This window comes from Lepisma saccharinum, chromosome 20 (genome assembly GCF_977018435.1).
Source record: "Lepisma saccharinum chromosome 20, izLepSacc3.1, whole genome shotgun sequence".
In the NCBI taxonomy this organism is placed as follows: Eukaryota; Metazoa; Arthropoda; class Insecta; order Zygentoma; family Lepismatidae; genus Lepisma; species Lepisma saccharinum.
Window position 1 is genome coordinate 31,880,938 of NC_139248.1, and position 19,299 is coordinate 31,900,236.

General features: G+C 37.9%; 1 protein-coding gene across 1 annotated transcript; it reads left to right on the forward strand.

The window, feature by feature from the left end:
- Nucleotides 1-14,605: 14,605 nt before the first annotated feature.
- LOC146003414 (uncharacterized) lies at nt 14,606-15,403 on the forward strand. The gene has a single exon (XM_083141698.1). It carries the CDS (start codon nt 14,606-14,608, stop codon nt 15,401-15,403), a length of 798 nt encoding a protein of 265 aa, XP_082997824.1.
- Nucleotides 15,404-19,299: the final 3,896 nt, after the last annotated feature.

The following is a 19,299-nucleotide window of genomic DNA, read 5'->3' on the forward strand; positions in this document are numbered from 1 at the left end:
GAAAAGTTAAAGATAAATTAATTGGTTACGAAAATTTTATGTCAACCTAACATGAGGAATTTTAACTTATTCGATTGATTTATACATCTCTTACAAAAGTTAGAAAGTTATAAGTAACTGAAACTAATTTTATTGTAGCTGACAAATATTTGGGATAATATTTCACAAAGAAATACAATGTTTAATTTATTTAAGCCAGGAAATTTCTAACGATTTTCAACCCATTCTTTGTGCTATGATAGGAATTCTTATGTATAAAATAAAACTTTTGGTGTAAATATTCAACATTCTTGAATGATTGATTGATTTAATTTAATTTACTTCACATTTCTGTCATTTTTGGTGTCGCTAACCTCTCCGCCACGGAGGCCGGCTATTTTTCTTCTAACTATATTTACTGGAGGGGCCAATGTAAAAATTTAACTCCCGTTAATTCTCTACGACAAAAAATTGTCTTCCTATGACAAGGGGTTTACAGCGTTCAGATGATCGCCTCTAGATGATGACGTCATGAGTGAGCGCTGCGTTCTGAACCTCCAAGGTGGTCTTGGTCCGAGACACTAAATCAACTCGTTCGTAATGAAACAACAGACTACTGAACATATTGTTCTTCTATCTCATAGCTTGATTTTAAAATGTTTATATATATATATATATATATATATATATATATATTACACACTTCAATCACAACTTGTAATAACCTTGGTAGTACGTAAGTGTTCGTGGTTGTCTAAGACGTTTAAAATGGTCGAATGGAATATCAACGACATGCGATTGGCTAAAAAACATAACATACTTAATACAGATTCCTGGTAGTTGGGGGCATAATACGATAGCACGATAAACATTACAATGTAGCAACTGATAGAAGGATATTATTACGTGGTGCCTTGAAACAAATAGTATCGATATAATTACTTCCTCTGATAATACTTGCTACCCGCACGTTTTCATCAGGGTTAGGGAAACATTTACTTCCCCTGCAACATTTGCACAGTCTCAAAACCAAATAAATTATAGATAGATTGGATACCTTCGATATAATAGTATCCCAACTCAATAACACAGACACCTACCACCAGAGCGAAGTTGATAACGATCTATAGCGTGATAACTTATGGTTGTAATTTCCTTTGTCATGTAAGACTTCGCTATCTTTCTTTATATATACGAAATTGTCATACGAGCTAGCACGGCATTGTGAAATAACATGTGATAGCAGGTGTTCTGTCTGTTTATTTTTTTCGATTTATTTGCTTGCTTCATTCATAATGATTGTCAGCAAAAGTAAAGCAAATTAGTAGACTTGAATGCGCTACGTGATGTGAACATGTTGGGACGTAGTTACGTTAAATAAGTATTCTCATAGGGTTTGTGCGAGTATAAGAACTTCCAATGAAGCATGTGCCAGTGTTATAAACCATTTTTCAGAAATGTCCATAAGTGCATGTGTAAAATGTCTTTACGTCTTTCAACGTCGACTGAAATGTCTGTGAAATTCCGCACGTACTCCTGGAAAGATGGTTTGTGGTAAGTGCGATTTTATTTAAATTTAATACAAATTGAAATTTCTCACTTGATGTATGTATAGTGGAATGCACAAATATTGCACGTTAAATTTGATTAGTCTTGATTTAATTTACTTTCTTTTACTTTTGTGCCACTTTTTGGCTAATTGCGAAGATGGGATGAGTGATGATGTGATGAAATTGATGAATGGACACTCACGAACATCCATGCCCAGGCCGGGATTCGAACTCGGAACCCTTGGCTTTGTAGCGCGATGCGCTAACCGCTCCGCCACGGGAACCAGCGCACGGTAAATTTTACGTGATTATTTTAATGAATTCTTTCCTTGCATTGTATGTATCTATAGGAAATCGATTTTAAAGTATGTTGGTACAGTGGGATCCATGAGTATTACCGTCCAAATTGTCTATGACTTATTTTCATTTTTTTCTTCCATCCTGTGTGTTTTTAAGCGATGGCTTTTTATGTATGCTGGTGCAGAAGTTGTCAACAGCTTGTTTTGAGTTTTCTCTTAATTCCTGAAGCTATTATTGTGTCAAACAGAGTGCACGAACATGGCGATGGACAATTTGCAAGGTACTACTCGTACATAGGCTGTATGTACCACTGTACATAGGCTGTAAGCATATTGTCTGGTGTTTTGCTTTAATTCTTCAACCTCTCATTGGATAAAACAAAGAGCATGAATTATTTCATTTATTCAATTTTTCTTGCATATCAATGGCGTTTTTGAATTCTCATTAGATTTTTGATGGGTTAAAATCTAGAGTAGATGAAACGATTACAGCCCGTTTCGCCTTATCCTATTTCGCCTAATTACGTTTTCACCTCCCCCAATAAAATTTCAAGTGATTTATGTGATACTAACTTTCTAAGGCGAAACGGGACATCCCATTTCGCCTTATCCTGTTACGCGTTACACTCAAAAAAATTTCCCACCAGGGAATATTATCGACATGAAGGGTCATTATTATTAATGTAATAAAACACCAGGCTACTTTTATATAACATGAATTTATCGCGTGTTTCTTGGGCTCATACTACACGTGTTATTTATTTCAATTTTCTTTGTGGATGCAATAGCTATGATGCATCATCTAAATATGCCATTAGGTGATTGTCTCCTCTTGTAAAGAATTCTTTCAAACGCTGAAGTCTCTGATTGAGACGCCTGTCCAACTTCCAGCATCACCATATGACTCTCGTTTTCTTCCTAACCTAACCTAACCTTACAGACCGAACCGCACGGAGGGAGATCGGCCGAGGTCGGTGCACCTGGGGGTCGTGGTGAGGAGCCAAGGTAGGCAACTTCACAAGCTCTGCGCTCCTATTATGAATTACCCATCAAGTCGATAATATTCCCAGGTGGGAAACTTTTTGTGTTGTAAGGCTAAATTAGGCTATTTTACACTAAACATTTTCTTTGCATTCTTTGCCAGTCTGGAAAGGACATTATTGAAGCATTTTATTTTATGTTGCTCGAACTTCTCTTTCTTCGTTGGGATATAACAACATAACAATGGCATCCCTTTTCAGAATGCTTAGTCATGGCTTTCAGGAGGAAGGGGGCTAATGCATCTGCACATCCTAAATTATCTCAGATACATCTCATTCTACTAGTATTGCCCGGCGTATTGTTCATGACTATTTTCATTAATTTTTCTCTCACATCCTATGTGTTTTTAAGCGATGGATTTTTATTGTATGCAGGTGCAGAAGTTGTCAACGGCTTGTTTTGAGTTTTCTTTTAATTCTTGAAGCTCTTATTGGGTCAAATAAGGTGTACGAACATGGTGATGGACAATTTGCACGGTAATACTCGTGGATCCCACTGTACGTGTATGAACTACTTTTGATTTTTCATTTTTACCTTACGTTATAATCCTGAGCCAAAATTCAGGCCCGTAGCCAGATAGGGTGCAGAGGGGGCTAAGCCCCATTGGCACTGCTGTCAGCCCCCTTGACATTACGTAAAACTATGAAGAGTGAAAAGGAAGACAGCAGATACTATTTTGGTCACAACTTAAAGTATAAAGTCACAGAACATGAACAGCAGCTATTACATTCGTTCATCTTTGCTCACTGGCCTACACAGGATTTTGTTTCGGAGGGGGATTTAATTGTAAAGGTGGATATTATATAGCTGCTTTCTGGGGCGCGGGGGGATACAGTAAAAAATATTTCAAAATTGCCGTCTTTAACATTCGTTTTGAAAGTTGTGCAAAGGCAAAAATGTTAATTGGGACTCATTTTAAGGGCAGTTTGCATTTACATTTTTCGTTATCCTCGAGATATTTGCTTTTTCATTTTAATTCTTTTATTTTCTCAAAATTTCTGGAGGGGCTGCAGCCCCATCAGCCCCCCTCTCTGCGTATACAAGTGATCTTGTTTATGAGCCGAAGTCGAAGTAGTGGCAAATATTTAAAAGATTCTCTAGATTTTAGAAAGTTCTTTCCGAGGGAAGCTTTGTCCCTGTTGGACCTCCCGTTTAGACAGAAATCTGTGGCTTCGATGTCATCATCCATCATTCCTTCCAGGGCCTCCCCGATGGCGCAGTGGTTGCGTCATTGCCTTGTAATCAAGGGGTACAGGGTTCGATGCCCGGTGGAGGCACATAGTGGTTCGGATCCCACTTTAAACTGTAGGTCCAGTCCCCATTAGCCTTCCTGTGCATAAAGTGGACTTAAAACAACAACTCAATCAATCATTCCTTCCACATCTGCGTCAAAGGTCAATAGCTCCAAAGTTTTGGGAACGAGAAGGAGATTCATTGCTTCGGCTGGGAGTTGAATGTACGGTAGGCACTATAATTGAATATTGTACGTACATATATTGCGATCTGTATCATTAAAAGTAATATGGAGTGTGTAGTAAGGGATGATGTCAATAGCAGTTAATTAATACTTCAAGAGATATTTTAGACGATATAGAAAAAACCATAGTATTTGTCCAATAAATATATAGTCCCAATCCCACCACTGACTGACTGACTCACTGACATAAATGTTCTCCATGAAGGAAGCCCCGGAGGCGAAAAATGTCCGATTACGACCCCCATGAAATTGTCCCTAAAGGCCGAGAAAATTCAAAAATCGCTCAATTGGCCCTTCCTTAAGGGTGAAAATGCCCTTTTTTCACGTCCTTAGCAACCGTTGCCACGGACATTTTTTGCAGCTCACATTGTTTCCTTCAGTTCTTAATTGTCGAGATACATTATATTTCTCACAGATCAATAGCACACAGATGAATGAACTCATGGTTTTGAAAAGGTGCCTGAAACAAGGGTGACATCTACATAATAAGGAGTTTCAGCCCAGATACAATTACGTATATATTGTTATACTCAATGCGTAAATATCTACATCGTGCATGTTTTAACTAAATGTTTAGGGGGTATAATGACATGCAATTCCTTAGAGCTTGCGTGACTGTTGTTGTCCATGGAAACGGACGTTGCTAGGGAACTTAAAGAAAGTTTATGTTCACCCCGGAAACTACTGTAAGGGAATTATGCTAGACTTTTCGAATTTCAAAATACGAGCATCAGAATGTATTACAGAGTCAAGGTAGGGATTTGAGGGGAATGACGGAAAACAGTTATTATCCAATTACGTTCAAAAATGTGAAAATAACAAAATACGTAAATATTGCATTTTCAATTTAGTCGCTATTCAATTCGTTGATACAAGACATCCAACTACTTATCATGAAACGGTTATTATTTACTCAGTTCATTATGAAGAAAATAGACAAAAATAGTTTGAATATTTGTACCTTATTAGAGCCCATACACACATAATGTTACTTTCTAAACTTTTCAAACTTATACATATGTTCCCCATCATCCAATACAACATGCAGACATTTTCAAAGTCATTAAGATCTATGAAGAACCCCATCTATAAGATGATTGCGCCCACAACGTGGCCGAATGTCATGCATGCGAGCGTACAAGACGTGGCCAAAGGCCACGTCGAAAGTACGCGAGTATGGTATATATATTTCTAAACTTTATATTTTATATTAACTCTATGACCCCCTCACCACACACATAATAATACTGTAAAACGTTTGAAACATAGCTTGGTTTACAAAGCTCTCCCTGATAACCTGTGAGCCACCTAGAGATCAATTCTAGCTACGGGCCTGTAAATATTTTGGTAAACTTCCTCCAAATAAAATTCAATACGACAAGTGAAAACATTTCTCATCAGCCAGTGGCTACCACCTGAGCGCTAGTGTCGCTTCCAATATGGCCGCTCTATGTAGGATAAATCTTTGTTTACATTCAGTAGTAGTACGTAATAGCAGCGTGTTGTCATTGCTGGGATGGAAGAAACGTTTAAATTACGCGATATTTTTAAATATTGCGAATGGGATGTGAATTCCAGGAACTATAACTAAGGTGAAGTTGTGCTGAGAGCAAAGCATTTAATGATGATAGGCAAAAATAACACGGAAAACTGATTGATTGATTTGTTGTTTTAAGTCCCTTTTATGCACAGGAAGGCTAATCGGGACTGGACCTTCAGTTTAAAGTGGGATCCGAACGACTGTGCCATGTGCCTCCACCGGGTATCGAACCCGAGACACCTTGATCACAAGGCAACGACATTACTTCTACGCCATCGGGGAGGCACTAATAACATGGAAAACGCAGACAAAACTAATGTATACGCACTGGTTCTTCAAGGCAGTGCTGTTTCATCTGCACGTAATATGAAAATAAAGCAATACACCTGTATTGCAAAGCTTGGGCAGGAGAAAAATGTAAACGTACTGTTGCAGTTCTTCCCCCAAAGACAGAGGCAGGATGGTTTAATAAAAACACAGGATAATAATAATTGAATTCGCAATTTCATCGAGGCAATCTTCACTGAAAAAGGACTTACTCAATGAAACAGCAATATTTGCCCATTTTCTATTTCTGGCTACCTTTATGATTACATACATTAATTAATTCTTAAACTACAGGTATTTTCATCTTCGCACTTAATCGACTTGCACCTGTTGCTAATTTCACACATAATACCACAGACAAGGTCTTTGATAATACATTGTTTTCGAAAATAATGTTTTATTCATAAAGAACAATTTAAAACTTTACTTTCATGGTAATAGAATCGTGAACAGACTCGTGCATTCTTCGTAATTTCCTTGCCACATTTCAATGTCATGCCAATCTTCTGTCAATCAATTCTGTTTTCCCTGATTTATTTACAAATTTCATTTTGTTGATTCCACGGGGTGGAAACACACGTAAACTTTTCACTGGTCCTGACCCACAAAACGATTTAGAGCAAAAAAAAACTGAACAGTAGACGTTACTCTTTCGAACATTTCCCATGCTTCGAACGACTTCAACACAGCATAGTGTCCTACATAGAGTAGTTCCGGAAAATCCCACCAGGTGGCGTATCGGATAATTTTAATCGCGAATTGATTACTTGCCTCATTCATTATCTACCTACCTTGTTCTGATACGGTTCCTACTAACCTTTCTTATTAATGAATAGACCTTGAATTTTAGGCTTTTAACCTAATTTTTCCTTTGCAGGTAAATAAGAAATGGCAAATTATGTCAGCGTTTCATTAAAAAACCAAACAACTGGCGAAATTTTATAGTGCCTAAAATAGCCTATTTTGCTTGTTAGAACCTATGTTAGGTTTATGTGCCTAAATTAAACCTTTTTTTAGGTTTTTATATATTTTTAAAGGTTTTACAGGATTTCTTATGTCGCAGAGGTATTTACTCGGTTTGTGAACGAAACAATTCAATAACTGGCGTGCTTGAAACATGTTTTATGTCGACCAGCCCCCCTCCAAGTCTAAGCTGTTTTTCAAAGCTCAAAACAAAACAAAGTGCCTGACGCCACTGTCACCTGCACATCTAATGCTGTCCTTGTCCACCCCCTTTTTCCCAGTTTTGGCACCAAATCGCCAATCTACTGTCTGCACAGTCCAAAATGCAATCTTTTGATCCATATGGTCTTCTCGCTTTCACGTCAGTTCGGTCCTTCTGTGGCTTTCACGTCTTGAGAAGAAACGCTTCAGCATTCAAATATGCACCACTGACTATGTCTCTGTTGAAGGATCATTTTCATCATAAAAGATGATCCTCACAGACTGTGGATAACAGATAAAATTCAAGCATAATTCCCGATTATTCGAAAAATTCAAGTATACAAGCTATGTTTTCTCTATTTGAGTTCTCGACTGGACTGCTAGCGGTTCCAGGTTCAATCCTTCTTACGAGGTGTTAATTTTTTTAATCCTCCATTTGTTAATCAAGAGCATTGTAATATTATTTGTGACAGCAGTGTAAAGTGGCCACATTGTTCTGCATCTGGAATTTACTAAAAAAATAAACAAGTAAATGGATTCTCACACGTTCAAAGCGATACTTTCACATAGAAAATAAAGGTTACAAGATCGTGAATTATAATACTCTGACGATAATTGTATACGGATTCAAAGACATTGACAAAAATTAATAAATAACTATTTATATTTGTGGTAATTCAACACATCCTTTTTCCAACTCGAGTTAAATGCAAGACTACCTGCTCAAATATCGAATGAACAGTTTTCATCATGTGCAAATTCCAATTAAATGTATACGTCCTTCGTTTTTGTTACAATCAAGTATTCTTTGAACATTACATGCAGGAGGCCAGTTGCATCTACATTTAACACTGATCAGATCTTTCTACATACGTTCGGAAAGGAAAGCTTGTAGGGTAGTGGTTACCGTTAAGGATCGTCAACCTGATGGTGGTAGGTTCAAACCCCTCTGGTGGTAGAAACGTTTCGTAAGTTTTAGACATCTCTCATCGTGTTCGTTGTCCACGCCGTGAGAAATGGAATGATGGTTCTGTTTGGAATTAACGATGGGTGAAATATGAAAGTATAAAATCTCCATTGCAACGAACTGAGAAGTGGAGGAAAAGTGGATAATTCTTCTAAATTTGAAAATTACATTGATGTTTTTAGTGGTATAGTCGCAAGTAAAATCGAAAATCGTACGTGGAAGATTTTGTCTTGATATGAATTCAGCGAAAAGGCATTTCGCACCAATCTAATACATTTTCTAATACATTTTAAAATGTTATTAAATGTTTCATGTCGATAATTTGATCAATGCATCAATTCTTGACGCTGAGACCATATTTTCTGTAACTACCTCTTCTCTCCTTTAGTCCTGTCTCTTGTGTTCATCTCCTCTCCTTCTCCTTCTTCTCATCCCTCCTTCTCCTCTGCTTCTGCAGTATCTCATATTGCCTCCTCTCCTGTTCTCGCCTCTTGTCTCCATCACACTCTTCTCCACTCCTCTTATTTCCTCTCCTGTCTTCGATTTCCGACTCAACTGCACTCTTCTCTTCGTTCTTCTCCTTTTCTCTATTTTACTCTACTCTCCACTCCCCTTTTCTCGTCTCCTCCTATCCTCTCCAAACTCGTCATCTCTTCTCCTCTTATCTCGTTTTCCTCCTCTCTTCTCTTTGTTCCATTTTCCTCATCTCTCGTCGCATCTTTTTCCTTTATTCTCACTACTTCTCCTATTCTCATTCTTTTATTCCCTCCTCTATTTTTCCTCTTCTCCTCTCGATTTTTCTTTTCTCCTCTCCTTTGTCCTCTTTCGTTTCCCCTCTCTTTTTAAAATTAATTTGTGTAGACTCATTAGTCATGACATACTAGACCTATTCTTTCTTCTTTCAGAAATAATTTGCCTTATAATTGAGATATTTTTAATAATTTTATACAATATTACTTGTTTTTTATTTCTTTCACGTATTTCATGTGGCAACCCTGAAATTGAGCCAAACTACGCGCAACCCACCAATGCCTTGTGTAAATTGGGTTGCCTAGTTTGGAATGTCGTTGTTCTAAAACTTTTGAGAGACACTGTACCATTTAAAGTTTTTTGGAACGTACGTCAGGATTTTTAGAGCCTAATTTAATACTTTTAGATCCTATTTCAGGATTTTTACAACTTATGTTAGGATTTTTAGAGCCTATTTTAGAAACCTAAAAGCACACTTTTTAGAATCTAAAAATCCGAAGTCTATTAATGAAACATATAATGCTTCATACCCTCAATAGATGGAGGTGCAATCAAAATTCAGTTTTTCAAGCCTAAAAAACAATTATGCACACCAAAAGAAAGTGTACGTTTTGTAAATAAAATTAGAAATACACAGGAGATGATACTAAATTTTATATTATTTGTTTTTTCTTAAGTTTTATAGAATAATGAACCATAAAATCTAAATTTAGGGAATAGGTATTGCATACTGGCACTTAAATAAATGACGTAAGATTTATATTTTGGGAAAAAGTACGAACATAATTATCTTTATATTTTTTGCAGAAGTGTTTCTTCTAGTTGTTTTGTTAACTGAACCGGAACACTTCGTAATAGTTAAATTGAAAAATCCGAAGAAAAGATACATTTGCATCAAGCTGTGTGTCCTTTTAAGAGAGTTATCGTCTCTCCTGCTACACACAGAAAATTAAGGGCATTAGTTGAAAGAAAAATTCATCAAGTCCGCAGCTCAGACCAAATTACGCTTATCATCGAGAAAGAAGCATGAAGGTGCATCAAAAAACGAAATACAGTTCAGCGCAGAAGGAAATATCTCGACGTGGCCATTCCCCTGCGGCGGCTAGAGCACTGTTGCCAACTTAGCTATTCTTGAGCCAGGTCTGACTCTTTCGTTCATTCGTTTGGCTGTGAACTGGGGTGAACGCCTCCCTGCCCCACTATGGTGCCATCACTGGCTCCGGCTTACATATACCAATTCTTGCCATAATTATACATTGTGCACGTGATATTGTTATATTTGTTTCGTCGCCTCGACACATCTTACTTCCCCAGCTAATTTTCTTTATAGCGCCTTGGCTGACGTGCAGAGGACGTAATAATGTTTCTAGTTCCTTGAAAGTTTTTACTCCATTTACGGTGAAATTTAGCTCTTTTACGAGCATTAGGTTTGGCAACACTGCCAGGATGTCCGTGCATTGAGCTTATGGAAGTATTATTTGATTTGTTCTCTTGGGAATATCAAACTTCCAATGTCATAGAAAGAGATATCAACGGAAGAAGGACAGACTGAAGTAGTAATTGACAGGCGGAAAAGTCGAAACTTCCATTTGTTTAGCCATAACTTGAAGTTGAAGTTTATTCTCCATAAGGAATACATCGGTTTCTGAAAATTGTTATTCATCGTATTTTTTAAACATTGTATCTAGCTTAATAATAACATGTGGAGAAATTCATACTCTATTGAACACCAGCTTTTTTCCTCAGTAGCAGAAGGGAAATTTCCCTTTTGCAGGGAAATTCGGACCGAAATTTTAGCCAAAAGGGAAAAGGTAATTTCGATTAAAAACACCACAATTGCATGGAAATTTTAAGGTCATCTGACTACATTATTATATTTTATGTTAATTTCGAATTTCATATCCACATTTTTATGTTATTTACTTATTTTGCACTTCCTACTTGTTTCTGCTCCTTTAAGTTTATTGTACGTTGCTTCTATGCATCTTTGGATAACTAGTAACAATGAGGATTAACTATGAAATGGAATCCTGACCAGGATTCAAACCTGGGACATCTGGTCAGGAAGTGATGAAACTGAAATGTGAAATTTCTTAAAAATATTTTTTATTCAAACGAATAACGAATTGAACGGAATACTTAACTACGTACTACTACTGCTTCCACCACCACCCTAATAATACTGCTAATACTACTACTTATTATTATTATTATTATTATATAATTTGCTTAGGTGAAGGGAAAAATTGGTCCAAAGAGGGAAATTTTGCCCCTTGGAAAGGGAAATTGTGCCCTCATATTGTGGCAACACAGATTCGGACGATATTGAAATAAATGCACAACTGGTGCGAAATTGTCACTCTTCCCCTTAAGATATAGAAAAATGCATCCAACTATAAACCTCATTCATTGTAAAGGCCAAAAAAATCATCAGTTGATGAATGCGTTTCTGGTGCATCAAACAGATCTGATGCATTTAATTTTCTCTGTGTTCTAGCCTGAGAATAACGAGCTAAAAAACTCCTACTAAACATGTTTTCAAATGCCTCAAAATTACACTTTAAAAGCTCTCAGAAGCAGTACTTTTTAAACTATACCTTTTATCAAACAATAAAAACATATGTACAGTGTAAGACCTGTAGATATGATAAAGAGAAAATAGAATGGCCTCCAACATTTTGTAACTTGAATCCTGTTTGAGAAATATTTACGGGCTTTTGCTCTGAATATTTCTAAGGAATTCTAAACTGATCCAGCGACATTAGTCGTTATATTTAGAACAACTCTCTCTCCCTCTCTCAACCTCTCTCTTCCTCTCCCTCTCTCTTATCTCTTTCTCTCTCTCTCTTCAATCTCGTATATTTCCCTTTGTAGTGCCGAAAATTTGGGAGGGCACCTGCCCTCCTCGCTCCCCTAATCGCCGCCACTGACCAGAATATATTCACTACAAAGTAAACTAAAATTGCCAATTTCAGAAAAACCTCTCACTGCCAGGTAGAATTTATGATAGGGTCAGGTGTCAGGTTGCGGCCCGGTGGTTGGGAAACACTGCACTATATGCTGTAAAAGCTTGTCGATACAATATATTGTTTATAATAATTTCGAGGCAGGGAAGTGATATAGTATTTTCCAAAGCATTAAAATTTCAATACAGGGTGAGTCAAAAGTCAGGTACATAGGAAGTTTCCGGTTGTGAGTGAAGAAAGATTCTGACGAAAGGGTGGAGGTGATTCTCCTAAGTGGCTATCGCGGTCTCCAGACCAGACACCAATGGATTTTTACCTTCGGGGTCATTTACAGGTGCTCGTCTACTTAGTTCAGACTCAGAACATCCAGCATCTGAAGTAATGTGCAGACATGATTATGCCGGACGTTCTGCGAAAGGTTATGGAGAACTGGAAACGTCGCGTGCACAAATACATTCATGTTCAAGGTGCACACATTGAAGATATACTTACTATAAATCCTTATGCAACCTGACTTTTGACTCACAATGTATAACAACGCTATTTTCGAGCTTATTATTTTTTTTTCGCCCGACCCAGTGGCCGAGTGGTTAGCACATCGCGCTGCGACACCAAGGGTCCCGGGTTCGTATCCCGGTCGGGCTTGGTTGTTTGTGAATGTCCATTCATCACTTTCATCACTCATCCCCATCTTCGCAAATTAGCCAAGAGGCACAAAACGCGAAGTAAAATAAACTAAATCAAATCAAAAAAAAAAAATCGAGCTTATTTTCATTATTTTTACTAATTAACGCCATTAAAAATTGCCTCTTTCAGCCCATCGCGAAAATGACTAAGGTTAAACATGTCAGGACTCGGACTAGTACTCGTATCTTTCGCTGCCGAGATCGTGAGTCGATGGCTCATCAAGGTGGCGCTAGAAATCATAGATTTTGTCATATAGAAGGGTGGGCCAATAATCCAATTTTTTTTTCAGCATGAAATTCCGTAATTCACAATTATTCTTCACGTGGTAAAATACATTAAAATTTTCTCAACGTAAAGCATTGTAATCATCAACTCAATTAAATCAACAGGTCAACACTACAGAAATATCAGTCAATTGTGAAAGGAATTTGAGCTATGAATTGTATTAAAGACATTTCGAGTCACAGGATGTTGTTCATAGTTATACATAAACACGAAGCTAACTTGTGAAAATACTTACATCAAAATCTCTCGGATAGAAATGTGTTCTCGGACATTTTCACGGTGGGTAGGCGCCCTCCCTCGCCCATTCAGTGGCTACGTCTCTGTGTGACAGGCAGTTGCTTCCGTATTGGCATATCATTAACTCAGCTGGCCCAGAGATGTTTTAACAAGAAGCTTCATTGGCTGACTTCGTTCCTACAGTAATGCAGAGCGTGGTTATAAAAATTTAATGTGAATCAATGTTATGTGCATTTTTACTATAAACATTATTTTTTTTTTCTTTTCAGGTAAACAAATGACAATCATGAAATCGTATTGTATTATTTTGTGCTACATGCTGAATCCAGGAGAATCATTTCTAAATAATACACCGTCGTTTAAGGGTTGTTTGCAAGACATGTTGAATTCAATGATAAAGCACTACCTTCAAGAGAAATTTTGTGTTTGTGTTGTTCAGGAGTCAGCAATCTTGTTGAACATTGTGCATGGCAATGTGGACTTTTCATCATTGAGTTTTGGTAGAAGCAATGAAGATGGGGTGGATCCAGAACAATACATCTTGACAGCAGTGAACTTTGGTTGCGCTACATTCATTCTAGCTACAAGTAACATCTCTAAGGCGTTGATTTCCATCTACGAAAGCACACAAGCTTCAACTCAGAGACGATTGAGAAGGATTATTATATTAGAAGATAAAGAAAACGAAACTCTGCAATATGTTTTAAAGTTCCCCTTCATTAAATTATTTCCATATATGTATATTGTAAGCCAAATTAACAGTTTAAGCAATTCTAATTTATGTAAATATCAAGTGCTCTCACATTCTTTGGAAGACAATTTCCAAGCTGGTCATTATCAGGTTATTTCCCTGTGGGATAGTGGTAAATTCCTTGAAGATATGAACTTAAGAAAAGACAAGTTGATGATGGATATAAATGGCAAATATATAAATGCAGCTTTGTTTCAGAACGTTCCCTACACGGTAAAACGAAAGGGAGGTTATGGAGGTTTGGAATACAAAATTGCTGTGGAATTTGGAAGAAAGTTCAATATAATTTGGAACATCACTACCCCGAAACGTACTCTAATCAAGAACGAATCTCAGGCTGAATATTATAGAAGAAGTTCGAGGGGAAATAATCATATTTATCTGAGCGGACTGTTCATTACGGAGACGCGATGCAAATATATGGATTTCAGTGTAGCTTATACGGAAGGAAGCATGAGTTTTTTAACACCAAAACCTCATCAAGTTCGGAATACATGGTCTGCCTTTTCTCCGCTGCAAGCCACTGTTTGGGCGGCTATCCTTGGGTTTGTTTTATTAGCATGTATTTCTTTTAGTACATTTGCAATGCTTGGTACATGTGTACCATCCTCGAACCAATGTAGTCCTTACCCAGAGTACGGCTACTCTCTTACGAATTCTGTAAGGGTGGTGTTTGGATTGGGAGTACCGGACGTGAAGCAATCACACCTGAGACACTTGTTGATTTGGTGCTATTTCACATCCACTTTGATTACTACCGCATACGACTGTAATCTTGTATCGTTCCTGACATGTCCAGTGTACGAAGCTCCAATAGACACCTTGCTAGACTTGCTAAACACTGGTATGCAGTGGATAACGCACATGAAAACATTCGTGAAAGTGCTTGAAGAATCGTGTAATCCAGCATTGAAGGCACTGACAGAGAGATATCATTCAGTTGCTGACCAGAAGGAGTTCAACGAGTTGCTAAGAAGAAGAGAAGCGGCTGTGGTGACAGAAAGGCTCGCTTCCGGTAGAATTTGCAACGTCCCTTCCCTAGAAACTGCAGCAGTGGAGAATCTGTACTTGATGAGAGAAAGTGTATTGAGGTACTCGATCGGTTTCAGGTTCCAAAGAGGTTCCCCGCTCGTTCAACTCTTCGATGGGTTCCTCAAGCGACTGATTGCTTCTGGGTTGATTACTTATTGGGAGCGAGAAGCCTCTGATCGCTATCAACCTCTCGAGTACTCGTTGATTAACGAGTACAACTCGTGTGAGAACCAACTGCCACAGGCTCTCACATTGCAACACATTGAAGGAGCGTTCGTACTGCTTATAGCAGGACACTGTACTTCCTTTTTACTGTTTATCGGAGAACAATTGTTCAATAGACGACGCTAGTATAATATATTTGTTACCCATGTACATAATGCTAGAAAGATTAATTTTGATTTGTAAATCACGATTCTATCCTGGTATAGCTCCCTCTAATACATGATGTGACGACTGACTGTGGGCCGTGGTTGCCACACGTACACCCTGTGTTTAAAAAGTTCGGTCAATGAACCAATATATCAACAGGAACATCAGTGAAGTGCGCGTGCATGCACATGGCTATCCAGAGACATGTCGGGAAGCGCCACCTAGCGTAAAGTACACGTGGCCATTAGAGTTAACCCGCTGTGTGCTATCGAACGTAGTCAGTGCAATGGAGCAACGAGTGAACATCAAATTCTTCTACAAATTTGGGAAAACGCCAACGGAGACGCATGGAAAGTTGGTGCCAGATTACGAGAAGGAAGCCGTGAACAGAAAGTGTGTTTACGACTGATTCAAACACTTTAGCGACGGGAAAGAAACGACTGAGGATGAGCCACGTTCGGGTCGGCCGTCGACAAGCAGAACCCCAGACATTAACGAGCGAGTGCGACATATGCTGGCACGAGATCGGCGTCTGACTATACGATTTATGACCATAGGCGGAGTTCTGGAGGGACCAGAGGTGGCCTGCCCCCCAACTTAAAAAAGACTAAAAAAAATAACACATGATTAAGTTCAGTTACTTCATTTTTGTTATGAAGCCATACCGCAAATCTTGACGTCTGGCATGATGGCATGTGCGGTAATTGCGCCACAATAGCGGGACTTAGATGATTTCATTGATGTGTACAGTTTGAAGAAAGAAAAACGTAAAATGACTTTGTGTTGAGTCAACAGTTACTGCTGAGGCATCAAAAGAACTTTTCAATTTAATTTTTCTAAAATTTCTGAAGCTTACTTTTGTACCGTAAAATTTTAAAAGTAATACGAGTATTGTATCAATAAAAAAATTAATGAAATGCAAAATGCAATAATCGTACTGTTTTGCTTCTTTTAAAACTGACAATCAATATACTAATTAATATTTGTTTACTTAAGCGAGGAAATTTAACATTTTCAAATCTAAAAGGCATAGAACTCAGTGTTTTTAAGTTGTTGTTTTTTAATTTCCGGGGGAAGGTCTCCGGACCCCTTATAAGCTAAGGTATATTCAACAACCCTCAGGTACAGCATATGCTTCTCCCAGAGTCTGGCCGCCCACAAAGCAAAAGCTCAAATTCCACCCATGTTGATGACAAAGGAATTGGTCACGGTGTGCACCATCGTCCAATCCAAGAACGTGTGACAGCGGTTCTGTGATTGATTCCTAAAGAGGGCTTTGCTGACAGTTTGCAGAAGTTTCATGAACGTTGCCAAAACTGTGTTGTGGCAGATGCCGATAATTTTGAAGGCCAATGAAGGTAATTTGTTTGTATCTTTTGTTTGCTGATACCATTCACCGAACATTTTAGACACAGGGTGTAAGTTTCATGAAAATATATCGACTGGTCATGATGTTGCACGAGTCCTTCAAAAACCAAGCAAATAATTCTCATGGATTTCAGATGACATTCCAAGCTGTGTCGCTAAATAACAAAGTATTGAGTACACCTATCAAGAAGTAGCCCATGTAGAAATATTTTTACTGGAATAAATAAAGTTTAGATTTACATTTAAAAATTAAATTCAGTGAACCCATTACTTATACAAATCCTTTCCTATAAACCTGTAATTGATTTGATTTTGTTTATTTTACTTTGCATTTCTTCCATTTTTGCCTAATCGCGAATATGAGGATGTGTGACGATATTATGAAATTGATGAAGGGAAACACAAACAACACCCAGCCCTATATTCGAACTCGGGACCCTTATATATATATTTGTAAGAACGTCGTCATTTTATTGTTACAATATCAGTTACAATCAAGAAAACATATCGACATTAAACCCTGTCTTCTGCGTAGTACTAATATATCTAAATGTAGAATACTTGAAGTGGCCAGAAAAGTACATAGAAGTCTCAGATTGTAACTGAGGAAATACAGGGTGTTTCACTCGCTCCCGGCCCGTGATTTTTGTTTATATAAATCAAACTATTGGTCATAATGTAATGAAATTTGATACGGACACACCGTTGTGTACGAGAAGCATGGTGACGTCACAGCTAGTGTTGGAAGTGGTCACCATTAGCATCAATGTATGCATGCACACGTTGTTTCCAGTTTCTCCACCAAATATTGAATGGAAGAAGGAGGTTTCCGGACCCCAAACTATGCAATAAATTGTCGCTGGAACGCCTTTATGTACTCCCGTTTTCCAGTCCGTACGAACTAAAAACACAAGCTGTTCCACTGAGTACCGACTCATAACTGTACCGTAATCACGAACCCCTCATTGCAAGCACGAACTTCCAACCGAACCCGAACAAACACGAAATACTATCAGGCGCGTCACAACAACAGGGCCAGAACTCAGACTGAAAGCACACATCCGTACGATTGGCATTTAACGGCAGAATCGCCCAGACAGACGCGCATTTTCAGGCAAGGACTAGAGAGACTGTTACGCCATCTCCAATGACGTCACCATGCATCTCATACAACAAGGTATGTCCGTAGCAAATGTAATTACATTATGACCAATAGTTTGATTTTTATAAAAGAAAATCAGGGGCCGATAGCAAGTGAAGCACCCTATAGAAAATTTTATAGTTTTAACAGGACACATTGCAACAGATATTTTTCTATTAGGTTTCATGCTACTTTGGGAACATAGAAACAAAAACATACTAAGCCTGGGAAAATATATGTAGAGAAACACCTAAAAAATGGCGGATGCTAGCGTCTACTAAAAGTGAACAGTGTGTTATCAGGTTATTTACGAAACACTTCATCGTTTGCACATTCTCGAATTTTCCAATCATAAAACTACGAGATGAGCTTTAGGAGGTTGCCGTGTATTTGAGTCTTCCACAAAGATATTAGTCTTTTGTTTTCCGTGGAACATGTTTTGCAAGAGATGAGATGTGTAGTCTCAAATACCACACAAAATCTGTATTAATCATAGAGATATTTTTCACTTTCTACATAAGGAACTACAATATTAAGAAATAAATTCGCAAACTAATAGACTTCCTTGTCATTATTTTCTTGTTAATTAGATTTTGTTACTTCATGTACAGGTTGTTATCCAACTTCGGAGATAACGCTCTCAATATTTAGGCGAAATTATAATAGTTTCTTAAATTTACTTCTCTGCCATCTGTGAGGAAAAAATGTAACTACAATCTAGTTCCTGATGTAGCCACTAGATGACAGGAGAGTGTAATACTAATAAGATGAAAATTTAGTGGAGAATACGTTCCCCTACACCCCCGAAGTGATGATCAAGTATAAAGAGTGAGTGATGCCACCGTTACATAACAAGAAACAAAAAAGTTCGGGTAAGATTAAAAAAAACACCTACAATAATATCCCTTTCCAGACTGTCAAAGAAAGCAAAAATAAAAATAATAAAAGTTGAGCTAAATAGGGCAAATCGAAATGTGCCGTAAATGAAAATCGAATCCGAGACATCTTCATTACAAGGCGCCACCCCCTATTGTTTCACTGACGCCGGAGCGACATGAAGGTAGAACGTAGCCGGATTTTATTTACTGAATGCATCCTTTGGGGTAAACTTGTTCTTGTTCTTGCGCTTAACTATTTGTTGCTATGCAACTTCCACGTTGCAAAGTTCCGACTGAAACACTTTGGAGATGTGTAAGACGAAAAAATGCCAAAACAACGTTCCTTTTGTTTGCTGCTTTAATCCCTTATAAGATCCATTCTCACTTTTACAAATTCAATTGGTATTTCTCTTTCCGTTCACTGCTTCAGAACGCGACAGGCGGATGTTCGGAAGGACTATTGGACTTTTTCAACATTTTAAGAATCC

What these genes read in the sequence shown, in the direction of transcription:
- LOC146003414 (XM_083141698.1), top strand. Translation starts at nt 14,606, where the DNA reads ATGCTTGGTACATGTGTACCATCCTCGAACCAATGTAGTCCTTACCCA.